This window comes from Bacillus rossius, chromosome 1 (genome assembly GCF_032445375.1).
Source record: "Bacillus rossius redtenbacheri isolate Brsri chromosome 1, Brsri_v3, whole genome shotgun sequence".
NCBI lineage: Eukaryota > Metazoa > Arthropoda > Insecta > Phasmatodea > Bacillidae > Bacillus > Bacillus rossius.
This window is the reverse complement of record NC_086330.1, coordinates 154,762,423-154,786,512: the sequence shown is the minus strand read 5'-3', so window position 1 is coordinate 154,786,512 and position 24,090 is coordinate 154,762,423. Positions and strand designations below refer to the sequence as shown.

Here is a 24,090-nt window from a genome sequence, read left to right as displayed (position 1 = left end):
ATCCGAAAATTGGAATAATAAATCCTATCCCCTCGCGACTTCTATAAGTTATATATATTCAATGGTAGTACTATGAATAAAATCAATGGACTGAGACACCTAAATGTAGTTAATAATATTATATCATAAATTAATTCTAATAATTTATATTTGCAGAAAGCACAGTATGTACAATTTAATTATCTGTTATTTAAAAAAAAAAAAACTAAAAAAAAATTGGACTGATGTGGGTTCGAACCACATTCAAAATCACCCTTCTACCACTGCCATCGTGCCCTTCGCCACTACGCTACCGCAACTTCTACTAAAGTAATAGGAGATAATGGGAAATATAAAATGAAACGTATTTTCATAACGTATTTTAAAATTTCCGATTACTTCTTTCTGTGGCAATTTCAGCTTAACAAATATATTCCATAGTCGTTTTACTATTATAAAGTTTCATTTGGCATACCATTACATTTGTTACGTCCCTTAGTGTTGACAATACAGACTATATACGGGGTTATATTGCAACACGTGGGTCCGCCATCTTGACGGCTCCAGCTCGTGGGTATAGCAGAAAAATAGAACACATTCTATTACGGTTTTGGCTAAGACTTCTGTTATGAAAACTTTTATACCCAGAGCCAGACCCCTTGGAAGGGTGCTGAAATGTTACCCACACGGGAGCAGGCGCGCTAGCATAAAAATTACATGAAAACTGCTAAGGAAATGGGTGTCGTGTGGGGCAGGCTTAATGAGAAATATGTATGTTTTTGTTTTTTAGTATCGCGTATTTTCACGTTTTTCTTGTTATTATCTTAAAAGAGATAATATAATGAAGCCGCTCTAATGAGATTTAATTGTTTCTTGGTTAACAAAAACTGTTAATTATCAAATATTGTTAATTGTATATATTCTATTTATTATTATTTACGCGACGTCATACTGTACGCGTACGCAATTCGTTGCTGCAACATAACATAGCATGTTATGCGGTATCAGAAGTAACGAGTAACGTAACGATACGATAGTAACGAGTACTAATTGCTATAGTAACGAATACATACGGATACGCTTTTTTTCGTTACTTTTACACCTCTAAAATTTTTCTACCACGCAGTCACAAGCGTGTCTGTTTCCTGCCGCTCCCTCCCCTACTGCGACAGCTTCGTCCCTCCGCACTCCCCTTAAAATCCCCTCCATGGCCAGGGCCCGCAGAATAGACTGTTGGTTCCCTTCAGGGGGGTGACAGTAGATAGGACAAACTGAATCCTTAAAAATGAGATCATACCATGTTTCACCAACATCGGAAAAAAAAGTTACAAGTTTTGATCTCTTTAGTTTATTACATATCCAGTTATTATAATTATATACGGCCATCTTTGTATTGTCTCGTGGTAATAATGGGATTTTAAAGTAAAAGTATATATTTTTTAAATGTCACTGAAAACTAGATGCTGCGTGGCATATTGCCGAAACCGAAAATTAGAGCACGTTGGCCTGTCGTTCTCCATATTACCTGCTAGGGCTGCTACTGTAGTTTTTGGAGTTGAAAATTAAAAAAAAAAAAATTAAAAATGGAATGGAAAATAAATATAATAAACAGAAATAAAATTAATTACTAAACGATCATCAGTTTCAATCTGACTGTATATAATTAATTTGGACTTTACTAGTGCAGAAAAATATTGTATAAGTATATACACTTGTTATATCTATTTGAAGATAGATTGGTGGTCTTGTGGGCAAAGGCGTCATATCTCGAAACTGACGATTGAGAGTTCGAAACTACCTAAGTTCATAACTTTTTTTTTCTTTTGCGGAAATAGTTTAACGTCCTATTATAAGGACTAACATAAAGCAATTTTACAATATCAGTAGCCTTTATCGAAAAAATATAAAATATGACGACTACAAAGGTGCCAACGGTGCCAACTATCACACGCTAAACCTTTCTCAGGTTGTATCTGGCTGTAATTTTTTCGTTGTCAAGTTGCAAAGAAATGGTATGATCGCAAGGGTTTTGTTTACAAATTTAAGCAAACGATCATTACTATGGGAGTGGCGCCTCTCCCTTTACTTACTCTATGGTTCCCTTGGCAGAGCCTACCGCAAAGAGCGAGTTCAACAATGCTGTAGCTATGTGGCCACTTTTGAATTTGACGAAACTCTTCACCAAAAACTTGGAACGTAATTAAGTATTATAAAGTACGTATTCTTACCGCAGTAAATCTGCTTTCAGGCTGCCAGGCGAGTTATTTTACGCAACGCGAAGCACACAATTTCTCTAGAGAATACACCACGTGGCACTCGGTGGAACCAGCCCTCTGGGCTCTGGCTTGGTTCCTCAGGTCGGAAGCCGAAGCCGAGTGCTCACGGAAACACCCGAAGGCGAAGGCGCAGAAAGCAATGGATGACCCCGGGGGGGGGGGGGGGGGGGGGGAGGAGGACATGGGAGCGGGGAAGGCTGAGAGAGAAAGAGAGGCGTGAGAGAGATAAAGCGATAGCTGAAGAGATTCAACGTGCGAACTCGCCTACACAAAGTGTTAGGGTGAGCTGTTCAAAAAATACGAGTTGAATTATTTACGACAGTAGACAAGTAGTAATATATTTATTTTATTTATTTGTCAGCAGTGGGGAACCAGTGGTTCCCTTGGTTCCATGGAATATTCGCCCCTGATATGTATATATATTTGTAACCCAGTGATTATGTTTCAACCAGAATAAAAATTACCCCTTGAGCCTATCAACTGTGCATTTTAACACTAAGCCATCAGGAGTGCTGGGGGTTGGGAAGGAGACTATTATAAACAGTATAATGCCAGTTTTCTTAGGTATTTGAAAACTTGGGATTACATTTTACTGTAGCTAGTATTTTAGTTTACCAAATATATTCCAGGGTAGTTTCACTATCATAAAGTTTCATTTGGCACATTTGGTACATATGTCTCCTAATGGTTACAAAAGTGACTATACATGGGTTTATGTTGCTACACGTGGGTCTGCCATCTTTGTGTTACATTTCTGTTCATCCATTTTCAATAAGTTACTCCTACCAAATGCCATATACCGAGAGCTAAGATGTTTACACGTCAAAAATAATTTAAATTGATTTGCATTCACGAATCTTTAAACAGTTGTAAGTTCATTACGTTTATTTTGTTTCAGGCAACTGTGCAATGGATTCCCCTTTATCAAGCTTTGTTTGGCAGAGAACCTGTTGTCCTCTTGGGGTAATAATTCAGTAATTCAAGAAAATTGACTTGTGTTTTTATTGTAAACCGTGTAAATTATTTGATTATTCACACATTGAATTATTCAAAATAAAGTGAATAGCTCCTTTTTTTTTAATACCATACGATTTATTTATTCATTTGTGCATGTTTTCCTCTATCATTCCCACTATTTTAATTTATATTTGAAATGTTCTGATGTAAAAATTAGTGCTCCTACTCAATAAAACAACACAATCTTCACAATAATTGTGAGCAAATGTAAGAGGAAGTAAGGTCATAGAATTTAGAGAGATTTAATTACAAATTTTGTGGGAAATTTGAGCACATTCCTACATAGCAGATCCACCAGTTGAAACTGGTTTAGTGGAGGAAGTGATTATGTGGTTGTTGGTCCGGACCTTCTAGACCCATCTTGAAGTGGCTCTTTACACAACATGGAATCTAAAGGTTTTTTTACCTCAACTTTATATTCACTTCCTTAAAATAATGAATATAAGGAACATGTAACTGCAACATAAGAAGCTGTATTACGCTATTCTCAACTTATTCCCGAACATCAACTTCAAAAAATATTGAACAGCCTTTGATCATCTAGTTCGTGTATTGCACTGGGGTTGAAAGTCACGCGGTGTGTGAGCATCGACTAAATATGAGCGCCACCACGTGGTTTAAGGGCACGTGGATTCGGCTATCCCCTCTCAGGGTCGTGACGCCCAAGTGCGACGAGGCTCGCAACCCCTTAACGACTCAAATCTAGTCTAACCACCCTCTCTCAGCGGCGGGCACGTTCCTTCACTCACGAGAAGAAATCACAAGAGTGGTTTCTAGGCGTCCCCAAATGCCGGAGGACGGGAAGGAATCACACGTGGTCGCTGCGTCCTGCTCCGGGTGGTGATCGAGATAAGACTGGGCTGTGGTCAAGATGTCATGGCCGCAGGAAGCTTCGGATTTACCATTAGGCAACGGACAATGATGTGGAGGAACTAAGTACCTAGCGGAGCAAAGCCCTTACAGTTCTTAACACAAGTTTAAACATATTTTTACTTGAATTAATATTACATAAAATCGTCACAAATTTCTACTTAAGTTAAAAAATAGTCTACCCGCATCGGGTAGTTCTGAAACCTGCCCCGCATGGCGCTTCTCAGTCCTTATGTAGGGAACAGTAAAAGAAAAGATAAAGAATGACAATTTATTTAAATAATTATGTTACGGTTGCATGGCACAGGCTCTATATATGTGTCTCTTGCAGGGCGGACAAACACACGCACGCACACTGGTTCTTGATGGCAGGAGGTTCGAAACCGAGGGATGATTGGGGGGGAGGGGCCGGGCGAGACGTGAGGCACATCGGGACGTCAGCTTAATGACACAGATACGTTAAAGTAACTCCCCAGCAGATTTTGAACAACAGTTCTGATACATCCTTATTTTTATTTAACATGCGTCTTCTCGAAACCTTGTTGTACTTGGTGCTAGTGGGAATACCTAAAATAATCAAGCACTTAATTACTGCTTGAAACCAAATCTAAATTTTAAAAAAAATGTTTGAATATTTTTTATCTTAATGTCTTGATTTCTTGTACATTGCTAACAAGTTCTGAGAATGAACAATTTTGTTTGGACATTTTTTTTTTGACGTGACGTATAATAAATCGATGAACGCCGGCTGCACGCACGAAAAAGTGTCCCGTAACGCACATTGTCCCACTACGGATGTGTCCCGTTACGCTCATTGTACGCATGCGCTGTATCTCTCTTCCACTCGATTGTAACAACCATCAATTTGACTTTTCAATCATGTTTTCGTCGTTTGAATTATTAATATTATATAATCTAACGATCGTCCACCGATTTTCAGCACAATCGGTACAGTTATTTAAAAACAATGTTAAATTTTCAAATACGTTTTATTTGTACGAACAATGGTGTTTTACAGTTACACATAATAATTCAAATTACACCCGGGATCTTTTGCACAATGTTTTAAAAAATATTGTAACACATTATAAATAAGTTTGGTGTATTTGGGATGTGTATTTGTTATAAAATCGTATTATAAAAACTAAATAATATTATTCCCCTACGGTGCTGTCATCTACGGTCACAGACGTGAACCGAACGAATCGTGCTCTCTATCAGCTGCCGCGGCAACCAGGCACTCACTAGTACATATTTTCCTTTGTTTATCACGAGGGGCGTTATTATTAATGAATTATAAATAATATTTCGTGCCCGGGGCCACAATTGAATATCATTTTGAGCACTGGAAGACAAAACGTAAAATATTCTCGACGAATTTTAATCTGTGGTTTTGATTGCTTATTACCTACAACAACAATTTCGGCAATAAAGGTTAATTATTCTTGCATTTTAAAAATCTGATTACGAGTATAATTTCAAGTAATTTATTCTTTTATTATTAAAAAAAAGTAGCATCTGTCGGCGAGTGCAGTAATAGTAGGTTATGTTAGCTATTTGATTACAGTTTATTTATATGAAATCTTGTTCATAATGATATTTAAACGAAAAGTTAATGTGGATTTCATTGCTAATTACAACAAAAATTTCGGCAATAAAGGTTAATTATTCTTGCATTTTAAAAATCTGATTACTAGTATAATTTCAAGTATTTATTCCTTATTATTAAAAAAAGTAGCATCTGTCGGCGAGTTCATTAATAAAAGGTTATGTTACAATTGACTAAAAAAATATGGTAATTCATATAATTGATGATAGAGATATTTGATTACAGTTTATTTATATGAAAACTTGTTCATAATTATATTTAAACTTTATAGCTAAACGCCAGTTTTTAAAATTAATTACAAGTCATCTAAACGTGAACTGTTTCGTCGACTGTTTATAAAGTGAAGTGAAAAGTTAATGTGGTTTTCATTGCTTATTACAACAACAACAACACATTTTCGGCAATAAAGGTTAATTATTCTTGCATTTTAAAAATATTATTACTAGTATAATATCAAGTATTTTTTCTTTTATTATTAAAATAAAAATGATTCAATTTTATTCATAAAAGTATGCAATAATTTCATCAATGTTTTGTTATGACATCACGTTAAACTATCGTCTGTAAACTGACTTTACAGACAACCATTTTTAATTCTATTTTTAGTCACATACATTCATTGAAAAAATTTTAGATTAGCTCTTTTGAAATTTTTTTTTGCTTAGACACATTTATTGTAATTTTTGTTTATTTTGTCATCCTAATCTGCAGAAAAAAGCTACAATTTATTCAAAAAATGTATTCATTTCATTTCACTACGTACTCCTCTGGTACTGTTGAAAGTGAAATTGCTGGCTTACTCACGGCTTAGTTTTTCCAAACTATGTATTAAAATCATATGTGCAAAGCAAAACTTCTGTTGAGCATATAAATTGTATATAAATGTATTCAGAAATTATGGAACAAATTTGGTCGATGATTGCTAGCAAGACAAATGATTAAGAGAGAACTTGTGAATATATTGTACAGTAAAGCACAGACAGGGACAGATCTAGGCTTTCCTACACCTGGGGCAGAAATTGTGATCAGCGACCAACCCCCCCCCCCCCCCCCGCCCCTCCCTTTTCTTTTCTCACAAATTAACAGCAATAAACATAACAGTCATAATTAGTGTTGCCTCCGTGTATATTATATGTAAACATTTTCAGTTAAATTTAATAAAAACCCATGTACTTACGAGTGTTGGTATGTTTGACGTAAGTACGGTATTTATAGTTTTTATATTTAGTATTCAAGGTTCAGGTTCAATGCAAATATGAAACATTTTAAAAAATACATATCTAGTTTTAACGGTGTTATAGTTTTTAAATTGTAGTATTGAATATTTATACTTTTTTCTAATTGCCTTTAAAATAACACTTTTCGTAGTCTACAAAAAATGTATCGGCACATTCTGTGCCCCCTATAACCCGACGCCCGGTGGGAGGCCGACCCCTCCCTGCCCCCAAAAACCGTCGCTGAGCACGGTAATTCTAACATTGTTAAGTCTGCCCCACTTTCACAATCACAGCTAAAGTTCAAAGTGTCTGACTGCACTGCACTACAATGCAAGTTTTGCTCCCTGAAGCATGCGACTGGTGAAAACACTCAAAGAACCCGGGTCCATTTCGAATATCATAAAATACGTTGATGGCATCACGATAGCACATATTTACACTTGCCAGCTACCCAGAAGCTCTGATATCGAAAGCCAACAAGCTATGCAGCAAGTCAGGCCATGATGACATTATACAGAAAACTTTTATCGGAAAGATTGCCGTTGCCCAACCAGTAGCAGAATATGCTACTCGATAGCATATTCCTCGATATGCCAAGGAAGTGTTGCAATGCCATGTTCAAAAGCTAAGAAAGTCGGTGCAGTTAACTCCTGTAGTTAGACCCTTGGCCTAGGCGTGCTCAGCATCCAAGCACCATCTGCGTCTCAGTAAACTATTAGGCCACTAATAGACGAGCGTATGAAAGTAAGATTTCCATGCTGGACGCGCCTCACGCAGGAGGCGCAAAACAAACGATCGTGTAACCCGCGCTTGCGACGGCGTTGTCAGCAACTAATGTGCCTACCGATGTTATGCATATTATATGTTATTGAGAAATAGGCCTAATGACCTAATGAACAAATGTCCTGTTGAAACTGCCTAGGGCCACCATTTCAGCGCAAATGATACTATGTTTGGGACATTTGTGCACGAAGGTTTAAATACAATAATTACGATTGGACACCTGAGAATAACCAGATAGCTAGCACAAATTAAAAGTTGTTTTTTTTATGTAGGTGTACATGAGGAGTCACACGGTTACAGTAGCCTACTTTCGTTAGTACATGAGGCGAGGCCTTAAGTAAATGCAACCTGCTGCATATGTCGGCAAATCCCTCCTAAGTGTGTTGGCCTCCACTGCTGCAGAACACATACGTGATGTCAGCTTGCACAAACATCCATGGCGCGTTTCAGTTGAAACTGTCGAGAATAGTCAACCTAATATTGTTTGTTTGTCACGTTGTTAGAACGCAGGAGTGGGGTGGGGAGATATTGGAGGCTATCTCTCTCCCCCCCCCCTCCCCAAAAATGGTAAATTATATATCATTCCCACCAACAAATGGAAAAAAAAAATATTGTGAAAGCAAACAGCGCAGCTGGGAAAGTGGTTATATATATCCCCCCCCCCCCCCCCCCCCAATTTCAAGAGAAATGAAATTGTGCGCACAGTACGCTCCTGCCTTAGGTTGACATAATGTTTTATGGCTAAGAGACTAGCGGGAGTGGAGTCCAGCAGCCACGAGCTTCTCTTAGACGTGCCCGGGCGGCGGGTACTCGCGACTGAGGTCCTGTGTTCGAGTCTCCGCTAGAGCAGCAGCACCCAGCGACCCGTCCATGCACAGGCGAATAAACGGCATTACTTAAATGGCAAGTGCGAGAATCACGAACTCACAGCCCAGTCAAATCCCCAAACCTTCCCTGCCCCATCCCAACTCCTACCCTATCCCTTTCCTTCCAGTGGCAACACTGGTTGTGTCACATAGCGAAGAATGGTTCCATTACATTTGGTACCATTGCACTTAAAAATATTATCTAAAACTATTGTCTGAAACATTTTTTATACAACCAACAATTGCTTCAAAGGGTGGGTGAAAAAAGGTTTAAAGGACAAAGAAATTCATAACTCACGTATCAGATAATCCATCAAATCGATTACAATTTGTTATATATCTCCTAAATATTATCTCTAACTTTAGTCTGCAACAATATTTGTTAAGACGAATCCTTCTGCAAGAAGTTAAAAAAATAATGGTTAAAAAAAATTTCAAAAACTGAACCGCGTACATTACCGAATCCGTTCTTATTTATTTTGAACATTCTAAATATCTAAAAAATTTGTATGAAATAAGGTTAGATACGACTAGCCATCACTGTAAGTGGTGGGAATAACAAGGGTTGAAGGACAAAAAAGTTCATTTAATAGGTATACTTTCAAATCCGTCATAATTTATTGGAAAAATACTTAACATTATCTAAAACTTTTGGCTGAAATAATATTTTGATGAGATAAATTATTACTGCCGAGGATGTACTCAAATAGTGATTTGGAATGGGGAGGATATTACTTCCCACTTTTCCAAAATCCTAAGAAATCATAAAATAATATAGAATTCCCACGTACAGAAATAAAGCAAGCTGCAAGCAAACAAGTTCTATGGCCAATCCGAAATTAAATTCTGCATACACTCTAAAAATTTTAACTTGTCTGCCAACTCGATGCTCAAAATTTTGTCGTGCTGTCAGGGCTGCAGTTAGACCCCTCCCTACCATAATAGGTTCGTAGTCAGGGCCGGAACTAGGAGATTCGTTAGGGGGGGGGCAAAGCTTAATTTGCCGCCCCCTCCTTACCAACATTATAAAATACACTTTTTCGTTAGAAGCGGTGGTTGAAATGATACCATTCACTTATACATAATTGAGAACTTTTATTTATCAAGTACACTAATTGGAAAACTAATACAATTACATTTTTTTATTATAATATATTAGACTGTTATCAAACTATTGTTTATTGTTTGCAAAACAGTGAAAATAAATGTCTTACCAATAAGTTTATTAAGTACTAAAATTACATAAGGAACATGTGATTCTGAATTAAGTATAATATTGTATTGATAACCATACAAAGAAATTCAGTTCAAAATTTAATTTTTCGAGCATGATTAGCTGCAAAAGTGTTAATAATATCATCAAAATTGATCAAAGCAGCTCGTTTTTGTTCAATAGATATAATACTTAGATTTGTTAATCTCTGCTGGTCCATCGTGCTTCTCAAATAGCTTTTAATAAGTTTAAGTTTACTAAAACTTCTTTCACCTGACGCAATTGTAACTGGAAGGGTGAAAAACATTCTCAGAGTTTGTTTTTGGAAATAAGGCTCAACATTGTTGATGCTGTAGCATCTTTTAATTCATAGTCTACTGTTAATGCATGGTGCTTAAAACTTTCAATTTCAAATACGAATTCTTCTTTGTTAAGATCGGCACTGTGTTTCCTAATTCTGCTGCTTTGATTTTTATTCTTCTACTTCCATTTTAGGAATTTGAACACCTTTAAAAATCCAAACTTATTGTTAGTGTTCTCCAAAGCCTTAAACGTGTTACTCAGTTCCATAATTAATCTGTCAATGACTTTAAACATTACTTGATGTAAGTTTTTTGGACATAAGCCATTGCTAAGCACTTTTTCTGTAGAAGAAAACTAAAAAATAAAATTAATAAATAAGTAAAAATAACCAAAAGACAAAAAGCGCAAATTAAGCAAAAAAAATTCTGTTGTCAACAGAATTAAACACCACAAAATATTCCGTAACAGGAATATGGTCAACAAACAAAGAAAAACAAAGAAAAATGTACTAAGAGAACGAAACAAAACCACAAATCATGACGACACAATAATATTGAACCCAAAAAAAATTCAGCACAATGGTTGAAACGAGACAAAAACACGACAAAACGAAAAGACGAAACAAACACAATAGATCTCCAAAACAGAATAGAACGATAAAAACCCCACAAATGATGACAGAACAAAAATATTGAACCCAAAAAAATTCAGCATAACAGTTGAAACGAGACAATAACACGACAAAACGAAAAGACGAAACAAACACAATAGTTTTTCCAAAACAAAAACAAGCGACGTTTCGGGAACTGCTATCTGCTCCCGTCCTCAGGCAGAGACGCACATGGTACGAAAACACAGGAGCGACTGAGTAGGGGCTGGAAAAATGAGGGTATTTATCAGAGAAAGGGCTACATCTTGCTCAGCCAAGTGATCACCCGCGCAACGGGTCCTTGAGATGCCAGCTCTCATCGCAGTGGTTTTACTCACTCAAGACCACGAATTATGGTAATACTTGTTTCTTAGAGTGAAGTAACGCATTTGAAGTACGAATATATTTACAAATTATGCATAATCAAGTTAAATAGAATTTCTTAATTTCTTGGTTAACTTATTGGTTGCGATATGTACACTTTCAAAACTTTTTTTAATGACTAGTTTCAACTTGTTTTAGTGAGCCACTTTTCATATTTTGCCGCCCCCTGATATTTGCCGCCCGGGGCACATGCCCCCCATGCCCCCCCTTAGTTCCGGCCCTGTTCGTAGTTCCATTTTATCTAGTGCGACTGAATGTTTTGGTTATGATTTCGGAAATGTCGATTATCCTGCTTATTTTAAATTCATTTCTGAACATTTTTCTTTTGAAACAGTAAAATAAATTTAAAAACGTCGTATTACGATTTCGAAAGGATAAACGGATGGTATTCGGTTGGTACGTTAAATAAAGCGAAGTTATTACAATGTAAAAGGTAATGCCCCGGGTGAGGATCGAACTCACGACCTTAAGATTATGAGACTTACGCGCTGCCTACTGCGCTACCGAGGCCACTAAATATTCACGTTACGCACAGTTGTATATATTTACTTATATAGTTAAAGTTCATTACTGTATTATTAAAGATTAGTGTTATTCTACAAAATTTTTGTAGGTAATTGTTCTTTATGACATATCCAGTTTTTTAAAAATTAATTATTAGAATTAAAGGAGGAATGGTATTTTTGTGATGCAAAGCTGTGTAATTACCAAAATATATTATTTTGAAAATATGTATAAAAATAAAGTTCGCAGGCTTTCGCAGCCAAGTAATATATACCTAGAAAACCTTGCATTGTTCCCGGAAGCAATTTCACAGTGCAAATATCCATTCGCATTTTAACGTAAAAAGAAAAAGAAAAAGAAAAAAAGAAACGGTTGAATGTGTTTGTAATTTGAAAGTGTACAATTACCAAAATACTTTTAGATTTGGAAAATATTTATTATAAATCTTTGATGTATAAGTTATAAGGAACGCTGTCACTGGAAGAAATAGTTCAATATACAGTAACGCATCGAATTGTATTTTAACGTAAAATATTATAAGTAAGCAATTGAACGTGTTTGTGATGCGAAACTTTAACATAAAAATAAATTGTATTTTTTTTAAATATTGAATCATAAAACTTGTATATGAACTGGATAAGCAATAAGGAACAATTTTTTTTTTTTCTTATAGATTTTCTATACAGCAAATTTGGCATACCAAGAACGGGAGAGAGCGAATAGCGAACTAAAGAGCGACTGCGCGCGCGCTACCTACCAGCGAGCAAGGCAACTACGTCGATCCCTCACAGGAACGCCATCAGCTGCTCGGGGAGTCAGTGTGGCACCAGCTGTGCGAGTTGGTGGTTGGGTGAAGTGAGGTGTACGGTGTCCGGGCTGTGGTGCACGATGCTCGTGGTGGACGGGGGTGCCACCCCTGCTGGCGACGCCTCGCCGTCGCTGCTGGACTCGCCCACCCTAGCGAGGGTCGAGCGCGCGAGGCTACGACAAGAGGGCGGAGAGACGCCACTCAGACACACGGCGTGCTGTCAGGTAAACACAATCACCCGTGTTCCTTCTTGTCGTCCTGGAGAAACAGTGCTATTTGTAACTGTAGATAGTACTTACCTTCTATTATTATTATTTACTTTTTTAACATACTCAAAGAAATATTACAAAATTGACAAACATAAAAACTGCTTTACGAAACAAATGGTAGTTTTTTTAAGAGCAAATTATTTTTCGTGTTATCTTTGAAAGATTTGTGCAATGGGAGTGCATGACTTGATGTAAGTTTTTGGACATACGCCATTGCTAAGAACTTTTTCTGTTGCACCTGTGTTTCCGTACCATGTGCGTCTCTGCCTGAGGACGGGAGCAGATAGCAGTTCCCGAAACGTCGCTTGTTTCTGTTTAGGTAAAACTATTGTATTTGTTTGTTTTTTCGTTTTGTCATGTTTTTTGTCTCGCTTCAACTGTTGTGCTGAATTATTTTGGGTTTCAATATTTTTGTGTTGTCATCAATTGTGGGGATTTTTTCGTTCTCTTAGTACATTTTTCTTTGTTTTTTCTTTGTTTGCTGACCATATTCCTGTTTCGGAATATTTTGTGGTGTTCATATCCTTGTTGACAACAGCAATTGTTTGCTTAATTTTGTGTGTTTTTTGTATTTTTTTTTTTGAGTATTTTTATTTTTATTTATTTATTTTATTTATTAGTTTTTCTTCAACAGAAAAAGTTCTTAGCAATGGCGTATGTCCAAAAACTTACATCAAGTCAATTATTTTTCGGTTGGACAAAGTATTTACACGATTAAAAAATATCAAATTTAAAAACACGGTAAAAAAAAAAAATTGTACATGTGCTCCACAGCACATTTCTTACATCTTAAAGTAATCTCATGATCAGTTGAATTATACAGCTAAAGAGTTTTTTTTTATTTCAAAATAAATATAAGTTTTTATATTGTTCAGTAAGTACTGTAACATTCGATAGCTAAACTAGTTTAATGGTCTTGGGTTCAAAATTCTCAAAACGTATTAAAATTTTTATTTAGTACATGCATTTCATTACCATAGCTTCGGTTTTGACGTCTTACTCAAAACAGTAAAATCTTGAGTTAGGTATTTATCATTTATGTGGGGAAAAATAAAGTAAAAAAAAAATTGTAAAATTATTATTATTATTATTGTAAGCAAGTCATAATTGCGTAAGATCGATTCCATTTTTGAAAAAGGGGGGTGGGGGGTGGAATACATGGGCGCAAATCTGTAGGATTTCCAGGGGGGGCCCGTGAATTCTGTGGTTTAAGAATTTTGCGCTAGAGGTCAACCGAAACAAGTCTTCTCTGGATGATAAGCTCGTATGTTACACACTTTATTTTTACGTAAGTGATATTAACAATAAAGCAGAGCAACATATGTTTTAGTAATTATTAATTAATGACTATAAGAAGTGATCTCTCAAACATGTTTGAATAATTTGCTAACCTAAATACATAAAATATCCATTAAAAAAAATTTATAAAAATAATATACGTGAATATAGTGCAAATAGATAACACCCTACCCATACATTACCATTTTCTAAAAGTGTTTATTCTAATTTCAGATCTTGAAGCAAAATCTTTAGCTAATTCATGTAAACTAAGTTCATCCAAACGACTTTTGTGAACATGACACACAGTCACTGAGTTGAGACGGGTTTGAGTCATGGTACTTCTTAATCATATCTTCAGACGCCTCAGAGCGCATAGTGGTCATTTAGAACTTTACCAAATACACATTTTCGATATACCTATGTTTTGCTCATTTCATTTGTGTGATGATTTCATCACACGTCCTAAATGCGTACATATTATTGTTATTAATCATTTGAAACAAAAATGTCAAGTTTATGTGAGAAAAAATCTTTTTTTTTTTTTTCATTTTCGTAATAATACATAAACGGCACAGAATAATGTATATACTTCAGTGATGAGTCATTTATTTGCCATATTATTCTTTAAATTATTTTCGATCCTCTTGAGAGTATAAAATGTCAGCTTCACCGTAGAGACCGATTAAGTTGCTAAGAAAATCAGTAAAAATTTAATATTAGGGTAACAGATCTTATTAAAATCATCTCAACCTGACGAAGTTTCAGATGTAAAGAGTGGGGTTACATTTTAAGGCTTCCGTACCCAAAGGGTAAAACGGGACCCTATTACTAAGACTCCGCTGTCCGTCCGTCTGTCTGTCTGTCTGTCCGTCTGCCACCAGGCTGTATCTCATGAACCGTGATAGTTAGACACAACAAATACTAAAAGCATAGTAAAATAAATATTTAAGGGTGCTCCCATACAACCAACGTGATTTTTTTGTTTGTTTTTGCTCGATATTGAAAACGGCAAAAGGTGATATTCACAGAATATTTAATTATATATTCACTTTAAAAATAACTGATTAAATTAAAATAAAACAAATATTTAACAGGGCTCCCATACAACAAACGTGAAAACAGAATAAAATTTCACAAATTATGTATTTCTGTTGCCACTATTACAAGAAATACTAAAACAGAATAAAATAAATGTTAAAGTGGGGCTCCCATAAAACAGACATAATTTTTTTTTTTGCAATTTTTATAGATAATGGTACGGAACCCTTCGTGCGCGAGTTCGACTCACACTTTAGCGGTTTTTTTTATGCCACATCACATAATTACTGCGATTCAAATGCTGTTCGTGAAATTCTTTGTTCACAGTTTTTGATGCGCCCTAAAAACCCAAAGTGCCAAAGCTAATAAACGGATCAACATCAAATGAACGATCGAATCATATTAAAACCCTTAAAGACTATTTTATTTGGTAAAGGCATAAACCAGGTAAAAGAGAAAAAAACTTAATGACACGAATGAAAAATCTCGGAGATAGAACTATGAAATTTATCCTACAGCTAATTGAACCACATACATTTCTCGGCTTATATTTATTATAATCAGTATTTTGGCAGTGAATTATTTAGTTAAAATATGCCGCTTGATTAGTTATTAAAGAGACGCGTTTGCTTCCTTATTAACTTAAATACGGATGTGTAACGTTTAAATACTTCTTTCTCACTCTTATTTCTGTTTACTCGTGCAGTGTTGCAGTTATCAAAAAACAAATGTTTTAAAGTGATTATCGGACATGAATTGTGAAAACTATCGTTTGATAATAAAAGGGGAGTGATTTTAAATTCCATATTGACGAGGAAAAAAATTATTCCCTGTATATTCACATGTAACGTACAGAGCAGCTAGCCTTACAGAATGGAGACGAGCTAAAAAAAATTCCAGAAAATGGTATATAAGTTTCAGTTCGTAAATAAACTAAATTCTGCTTTAATTACTGTTAAAATATTAAGTTGTTTATTTACTGGAAAAAATAACGTTACATAATCACTTAAATAAAATATATTACCTAAATAATAGTCACTACTTATAAAACAATCAAGCTTACCCGGTGAGAATCAGATTTTGTTTTCCGTTTCTTCCGCGTCACGAACTTATCCATGTTGATGTTTGCCAAGAAAGCAGAAGACTGGCGCACACGAGAGCAAAACCACTTTAAAAACAGACTACCTGAAACCTATAATACTGTCGTTTCAGAGGACAAGGTAGTGTGGGTAACAATGGGGAGGAAATGCTAACGGAACCCTACCCTAGCTTCGTCCTTTAAAATGAACGGTTTCTAGGAATTAAGGGTTTCAAAGTTCTCACTGGAAAACTCCATACCATGGCTTTCGCAGAAGGGGTAAGGGAAAATAACTACGGAACTCGAAGGTAGGAATGTAAAGCATGTCAAAGTGTCTGTCGTCGTTGTAAATAATAATCTGATATATATGTTGTGTACACCATTAACTTTAAAATCACGAAGTGGGCCCCCCCAAGGAGGGGCCCATTAATTCCAGGGGGGGCCCGGGCCCCCCTGGCCCCCCCGGGATCTACGCCCATGGTGGAATATAATTACTTTGCCCGCTGTTTACTTTAAAATTCTTTCTGTTTGGTATAATTAATTAAATCTATCATTTACGGAAAACTGTGACCTCTGTTAACCAGGAATCTTGTAGGTTCTAGATTTTGATTTTAATCAGGAATTTATCTAGATAAAATGCATTTAGTCAGGAAATATAATCTAAGAACAGTTCTGTTTAAAAATAATATTTTTGTTTGTAAAATACAAATACATAAGTGTAAATAGGTTTTTAATGCGGGTGATATTACTTTTGTTTATGTTTTAAACAGTTGAACCAAACATTCTTGACGAGTTTGAGCACTTTTTGTTTATTTAGTGCAATATCATTCAAGCTTCAATCAACTAAACAAATTTTGATAGTTATTAGTGTGAAGCGAGAAATCTATTTTCGTAAAAGAATTTTGTTTTATCTTTCTGTTAAAATTAAGCTTCAAACCAGCTCATGGCATAAAGCTGTTGCCCCTTTTTAAAAGTTAGTTAGACAATTAATCTGTATATTTGAAAACTTGTCGCGTACTAGTAATGCGTATTCTTCTTCTTTCAAACAAGTGTAGGTACAAAAATGATAATATTACAAATCAAGCAAATGTGAGCGCAGCGTCCCGCGCGGTACACATTGGTAGTGGGGGTGCATACCCCCTCCACCCTTTCCAAACCCTGCTGAAGTTATGAAAATAATGCGAGCTCTCGGTAAAGGCAGTACAGTATGTTATTTTGGGTTATTCCAGATGATGGGTTGCAACACATGGAATCACAAACCACTAAGGCAGTGATGCATATTGAGAATTATAATGTAGGTAACTGTCCAAACCCCTTGTAGACGTAAGTTTATATTTATATTCAAATACCCGCCCGAAAGAAATTCCTGAATCCGTTACTGCATACGAGTCTAAACAACCAAACAATTATTTTTAAACTTTGTATGGCGCTTGTCTTCTCTCTCTCTCTCTCGCTCTCTCGCTCTCTCTCTCTCTCTCTCTCTCTCTCTCTCTCTCTCTCTCTATATATATATATATATATATATATATATATATATAGGGTGTACTCTATAAGACTATCTAATAAGACATTGACTATCCTGAACACAACTCGTCATTTTACAGTTTTCACGATTACAAAAGTATAATAATTTGCAATTTAGACGCCCTGTCACATCGGTATATTATTCATCTGGACCAATGAAGTCCAGTTTTTGATACAATTTTTTTTATTACAACTGTGGAGTAAGTAGAGGAGACCGGGGCTGGTTGTCAAACTCTTTATATAGACGTTTCTAATGGCTAGAATGTATAGATTTCATTCACAGGTTACAAGAGTCACTATCTAACGGACGTAAAAGAATTTACATGCTGACCGCAGCTTTTCTTTCTTCGGAATAACCATTTTTGTGTTCATGATAAGTGCGAGTAAAAACTTTCTGTCTACTCAATCAGTCACTGTACACATTCCTTCATATAAGTTAAGAAATTTAACAACATATTCATAATCTATAAACGTTTTGCGTTAAAATAATGTACATAAATAATATTCACTTGAAAAACTTTAGATAGTGTTGCAAAATGAAATAATGGTGCTCTGGGGCAAGTTGTCACAAGGAATCGGTGGCTAGTTGTCACTGTGACATTTTGCCCCATGTGGAGAAGAAATATAAAATAGTTTACTGACTTTTTTGATAAAAATGTTTGCATTGTTAGTATAATATGTTAAGGATAAATATCAAACTGTCTTTCATAAATTGGCTCATGACAATGGCCAACCACTTATGTCGAGGGGCTTTTTTGATATCATAATATAACAATAAACGATTCAATTTAACAATAAGATTATATGTAATTTTATTAACTCACAAAACAATAAGTTGCAATTGTTAAGTTTTAGGTAATTTATACTTCGTTTCAAGTTCTTTTGCTACAAGACATACATAAATATTTATTTTCCGGAAATAGCGTACCCCATTTAAACATTTCTCCACGTATTAATTTTAAACAGCATTTCTTAAGGGATGGTCTATCAGGATGTCAAATAACAACAAATCAATCTGGTTGGATGAAATAAGAAAACTTCCTGAATTTCATTCATCATTTTGTTGCAAATGAGTGTACAAACTAAATCCCAACCTCCTCCTACTCGATAATCACGGTTATCATCTTTCTATCTCAACTCTGGATTATTCTAAAGAAAATGGCATCGTTATGCCACCCCAATGTTCTCACAAACTTCACCCTCTTGATCTAAGTGTGGTTGAAACACTAATAAAGTTGGTTAACACCGCTTGAGATTCGTAGTTAATAAACCACCCTGGATCAACTCTAAGCATATACACATATGAGATTCCATTGATAATTCCCACAGCACTTCTGCAGGCTATCACTCTAAGCAATATATCACCAGGTTTCAAAACGACGGGGATCTTTCCATCTAACTTATTTCTGATGACTTCCGTCCTAGTTATGCCACGGGAAGATCGAATCCAAATGGATCTATTACAAACCAAATACAGGGAATAAGCAGTCCCTTATTCTAGTGCCGTTAAAATTCAAGTCTTAGATAATTCAGTTTCTCCTGATTATCTACAAATTTTTCAACTTCATTCTCACCGGAACATGTAAGACTATTTCCCAAAACTGAAGACAGAAAACACTGTCCATAAAGAAAAACAAGAAAATTCGCTACCCTGACTGACACTCCGGTAAAAGATGCATTGATGGCAGAAATAAAGAGCGTAAATCGGTGTAAAGAAAACTCCTTTGTTAGATCTACGTAGTAAAACAAAATATTCGAAATCATGAGAGCTCCACTCATGCAGCTAAATCGTCTGAAGATACAGATACATTCTGTTCATTGGTGAAGAACCTTTCAGACAAATTGTTCCACAAAATGAATGAGTTAGGTTTATTCTGTAAAGTGTGTGCCAATATTGTGAATCCGACTCTTCAGAATAAAGTGGTTAGTTTGAGTTGGGTAGGTATCTATTAAAATTATTGTTTGAATTTGTAATCAAAAATAGTTTCTTCAATTTCAACAGAGACAAACATTGAATTAAAGTATATTTTAACTAAGAATAAAAATATCTTTATGATAATTCTTTGATATAACAAATTATTAATCAATATATTTGTGACAACAAGCCCCTCGCTAAGTGACAACATTGGGATAAGTTGTCACAGTTGCAACTGGCTTTTGGTTGTGAAAATAAATACTTTAACTATGTGCTTTTAATTTGTAATAAATTTCAGTAATAGGAAAAGGTCTAATAAGTAATTTGTAGTAACTGCATCAGTGAACATTGTAACATTTATAAAGGGAAAAATAAAATGTGAAATTTGTGACAACTAGCCCGGTATCCCCTACTAAATGGACCCTTGAAGTTTTATAATATTTCTACACATTTTAAACACAATTTTCAATGTGGCGATGCGTCATCCGATGAGCGTGGAATGAATGTTTGTCCCGTCGACATCGAGACCACTAAGACCGACTGACCTATGAGTGTCAAAGTTAATGTAATGGTTTCCTTCAAGGAGCTTAGAGTTTGCTTCGCACGGTTACGCTCAAACTCTAGGATCGAACTTCTTGGTTATCGACTCCGTGCTCATGAATTATTGAGTCTCGCCTGGGGTCGGGATCGAAGATGGCAAGGGCGTTAAGCGGCGAAGGCTTGGATTGTTATATTACGCAGTCAGTCACGGTTGTATTGGTAAAAGAAAAGGTTTAAACGGAAGAGGAAATTTTTGAACGTGGCTTTAGCTTTTTTCGTTTCCATATTGGTTTACATTTTTAGCATTTTTTCTCGTGTTACTACAAATTAAACATTATTATACAAACGTAAATTATTACAGATCTTGGGATTAACCTTGAAGTCGGAATTGCTAGTTGGTTCAGCTTATTTACCAGTGTGAAAAACAGTTTAAGAATAGAAAATGTTTCGAAATTCGTAGTACATACGTTAGGATGTAGAAAGCAACTAGACAAGAACTGCGCGGTTACATCGTTTACTGGAAAGCGCCGTCTAGCGCTTCACCGGTTCAGTTCAGTGATATATTGTATGTTGACTTGTGTTTGTCTAATTGCCAGGGCCGTGCGCAAGGAGAGGGAGGAAGGGGATAATCCCACCCCCTTGTAACCCCTTCCCCTTCCCAAAAAATCCTTAAGAAATATAAATAAATCTATCATGCCCAACAACAAAAGAAAAAAAATCTAAAGCAAACAGCAGGCAACACGATTCCAACTCTCCCCCCCCCCCCCCCCCCCCAAAAAAAAAAATCTGCGTTCTTTTCTTCTAGTCCATTCTATCACGTAAACACTACGAATCTGTAACAACCATTATATCAGCAAGAGCTAAAATTCTTTTGTGTGTGTTTAAATTTGATTCCTTGCAGCATCTACAACTGAAACATGAAACAACATCAAATGGATAGTTAACCTCCTGTGCATTTGTGTCTGTGTTAGTAAGGCGGGGTGATTTAAGTGCGAGGCTCGCTGGTGCTTCCAGCGCAGTGTCGCCTCTGAACTGACGCGCAGTCTTCTCGTCGTATCTACGAGATTATAGCGGTAACCATAACATTATATGGCGGAGAAATGAGATATGTGTAGTACAAGTCCCTTGAGTGTTTTCAAAGATCTGTGAACCGGTTTTTTCATGCCTAAAAATTATTGTGAAAACGCTGTTTAAAAATGAAATGCGGAAACAGAACTACTAATCCGCCATCAGCGTATCTGTAAATGCTATTCGTAAACAGACCTCACACAGATATCGTGAGCAGTTTTTATGTCACGTGATTTTGTTTCTGAAGCTTTGCACTCCGTATGTGCGTCCAGTTAGAAAATTAGCTTTTGTCGTGTAAAAAGGCCTATTGTTGGTATCTCGTATCTCTGTGAAGAAAACTTCACTTCCGCCATACTAGACGCTGAATACCTGCGCACACAAGCACAGTTGTCTCGGGGGACAAAGGCAGGTCGGATCAGCCTTTGCCACGCTTTGGCATGGATTCCAGCCGTCCTTGAAGGAAGTAGAAAACTTTTGATAGCTCGTGAAATACTTATTTGCTTTATTTGGTCGTGACGGCCCGTCGACAGCTAGTTCAAAAGAGACGGATAAACCCAACAACACAGTTAAAGGAAACTGAAGAGGACTCGCATTGCGGGAAACCGCGGGAATGTGGAATCTAGACGGCACAACCCTGCTTCGCGTGGCAGCATCTCGCGAGGTGTTCTCGGCTGTGTTTGCTTCCTGCTCCTTGCAGGAAACTAGGAATTCTAAAAACTGCGTTTAGTAATAACTATCAGTTATATCTCTCCTTTATTTATATTAAAAATGAGGTTCTGCATACTTTTAAATCGTGTAGTACATCTAATAAATATCAATACTTTACAGGAGTGTTGTTGACAAACAATTGAGAGATCAAAAGTCTTAATTCAACATTTCATTAATCTTTTTTACTTCAAATATCTATATTTGTTTACGTTTATTATAAAAGTAATTACTAGTTTTTTTTTTTGCAATTTTTTTTAAGTGAAAACTTATATGGGAAGGTTTGGGTAGGGATTATATTCATGTAAGTCGTCATCGACATGGTCACTTGACGTGTTAACGATAACACTATATCTGTTCCTATTAGTGTTCAAATTGTGTTTTTATTCGATTTTTATTTTAAATCTTAAGTATACGATTACTGTGCAGTAAAAAGTGAGAATAAAATATATTAATATTCTCATATAGATATATAGTTTGAATAACGAAGAAAACAGTCTTTGTAGCAATATAACCTAATAACTAAGAACATTATTTTTTTTAATACCTTCAATTACTATGCAATGTGTATTTTATAGTAATTTTGGAGTTATTTTACTAACGTGATAAAACAAATTTTATGTGTGATAATATTTTTTTTCGTAAAAATTGCGAAAAAGTCTGATTTTTATCAAGAAATATTTTCTTGTGTTATACAATTATATTTTACAAAGTTAGTATTTCTTATTTAAGATTATATTTGTATTTTCTTAATTCTAATATTAATATTAATAATAGTTACTTTGATTTACAAGTTTTAATTTAAGATCAAACAATTAATTTGGATATCCAAATATAACAACTGTTTGTTTATAGTTTAGCATTTCTTATTTGATACCTGACCAAAAGGCTATTGCGATCGCCAGTTAGTTGTACAACAGAAAGAACCAAGCCAAATATTCAGTTATGAAGAGAATTGGACTGAGACCGAGCGATAGTTTTAAAAATGTGAGAGAACTGTGTGTGTGACATGGCGCCGCGAGACTACACAGCTGTAGTCGTGTGGTCCTGGAAAATGTTCCCCCACGCATTATGCAAATGAGCGTGATTCAGCGGTTAACGGGAGTGGATCAGTTCATCCCGCGGGGGGTGGTGACGTCACGCGCTGAGATCCTCTGTCGTCCCGGTCTTCGCCAAACCAGCGGCGCTGCGACGTCGTGTGACGTCACTGCTCCGCCCACTGCTTCTGGGTAGAGAGTCCTCGCTGGTTGTCTGTTTGCCCTCACGGCTTAGCTCACGGGTAGTCGTGATCCAGGGTTGTTGGAATGACTGTGAAAGTAAGATAAATGTATGTTAGGTCAGACTAGACGAAGGCTCGTCCATTATCACTAACCCATTGAGGGTCTCGCCTAGCCGTGGGTGTATTTGTGTTGGTGAGGCGGGACGATAAGGTTGACGCTATCTGGTGCTTCTAGCACGGTGTCGCCTCTGAGATGGCGCGCAGTATTCTCGTCGTTCATGGGCCAACTATGCGATTTGGAGGTAACCGTTGCATTTAATGGCGTAAAAATGAAGATAAGTTCCCTTGGAGTGCTTTTAAGAATCTGTACCGGATGTTTCATGCCTAAAACATTATTCTGAAAACACGCGTTTCAGCAATTTCCACTCTTCTGAAAATACAGTTTGAAAACGAAATTCTGAAACATAACTACTCATCCTCCATCGCCATTCTTAAATACTTTTCGTAAACGGACGCCACTCGGATGTATCGAGCAGTTGTCAAATCGCGTGGTTTCTTCTGAAGCTTTGCACAGTGTATGTATGGTCTGTCCGAGTAGGCGATTCCCTCAACTCAGTTATGCATGTTATGTCTTGCTCAGTTTTTTTTTTACGTTGCAATGCAGTTGTGCCAAGCATTTTTTTGAGCGTAGCCGTATTTTTGGCATGTGCGTCTGAATTACATCTGTGGTGATGTCTAGCTTTTTATTACTGTGTAAACAGTTCTGTCGCATGGAAGAATGTGTAAGTACGTTGTGACTATGTCAGTGTTCGGAAGTAGTGCAAAAATCTAGATTGGTTGTTTTCGGGATATATTTCGTGTTTCGATCGACGTAAAATCACAAAAGACTTGGAAAAGTCAGGGAATTCGTTTTATGGATTTTGCTGGACATCCTGTGATCCCATAGATATCAGGCTCTAATTTATGAAACCCTAG

General features: G+C 36.2%; 2 protein-coding genes and 1 non-coding gene across 4 annotated transcripts in view; 2 read left to right on the top strand and 1 right to left on the bottom strand.

Annotated features, from left to right (window-relative positions):
- LOC134546317 (kinesin-associated protein 3) overlaps positions 1–3,341 on the top strand; it is a 134,848-nt gene extending 131,507 nt beyond the window's left edge. Inside the window, exon 19 of the mRNA XM_063389056.1 lies at positions 3,154–3,341. The gene's annotated coding sequence lies outside the window, so the exon portion shown is untranslated. The remainder of the gene's footprint in view (positions 1–3,153) is intronic.
- An 8,262-nt stretch (positions 3,342–11,603) lies between these two features.
- Trnam-cau (transfer RNA methionine (anticodon CAU)) lies at positions 11,604–11,676 on the bottom strand. Its single transcript has one exon. It is a non-coding gene; the product is annotated as a tRNA-Met (tRNA).
- A 736-nt stretch (positions 11,677–12,412) lies between these two features.
- The window catches only part of LOC134546316 (uncharacterized), a 159,020-nt gene continuing 147,342 nt past the window's right edge, over positions 12,413–24,090 (top strand). Inside the window, exon 1 of one of the 2 annotated variants that reach the window (XM_063389052.1) lies at positions 12,413–12,702. In XM_063389052.1, coding sequence (XP_063245122.1) covers positions 12,559–12,702 — 144 coding nt within the window. In that variant the 5' untranslated portion in view covers positions 12,413–12,558. The remainder of the gene's footprint in view (positions 12,703–24,090) is intronic. The other variant, XM_063389054.1, reaches the window with a different exon arrangement.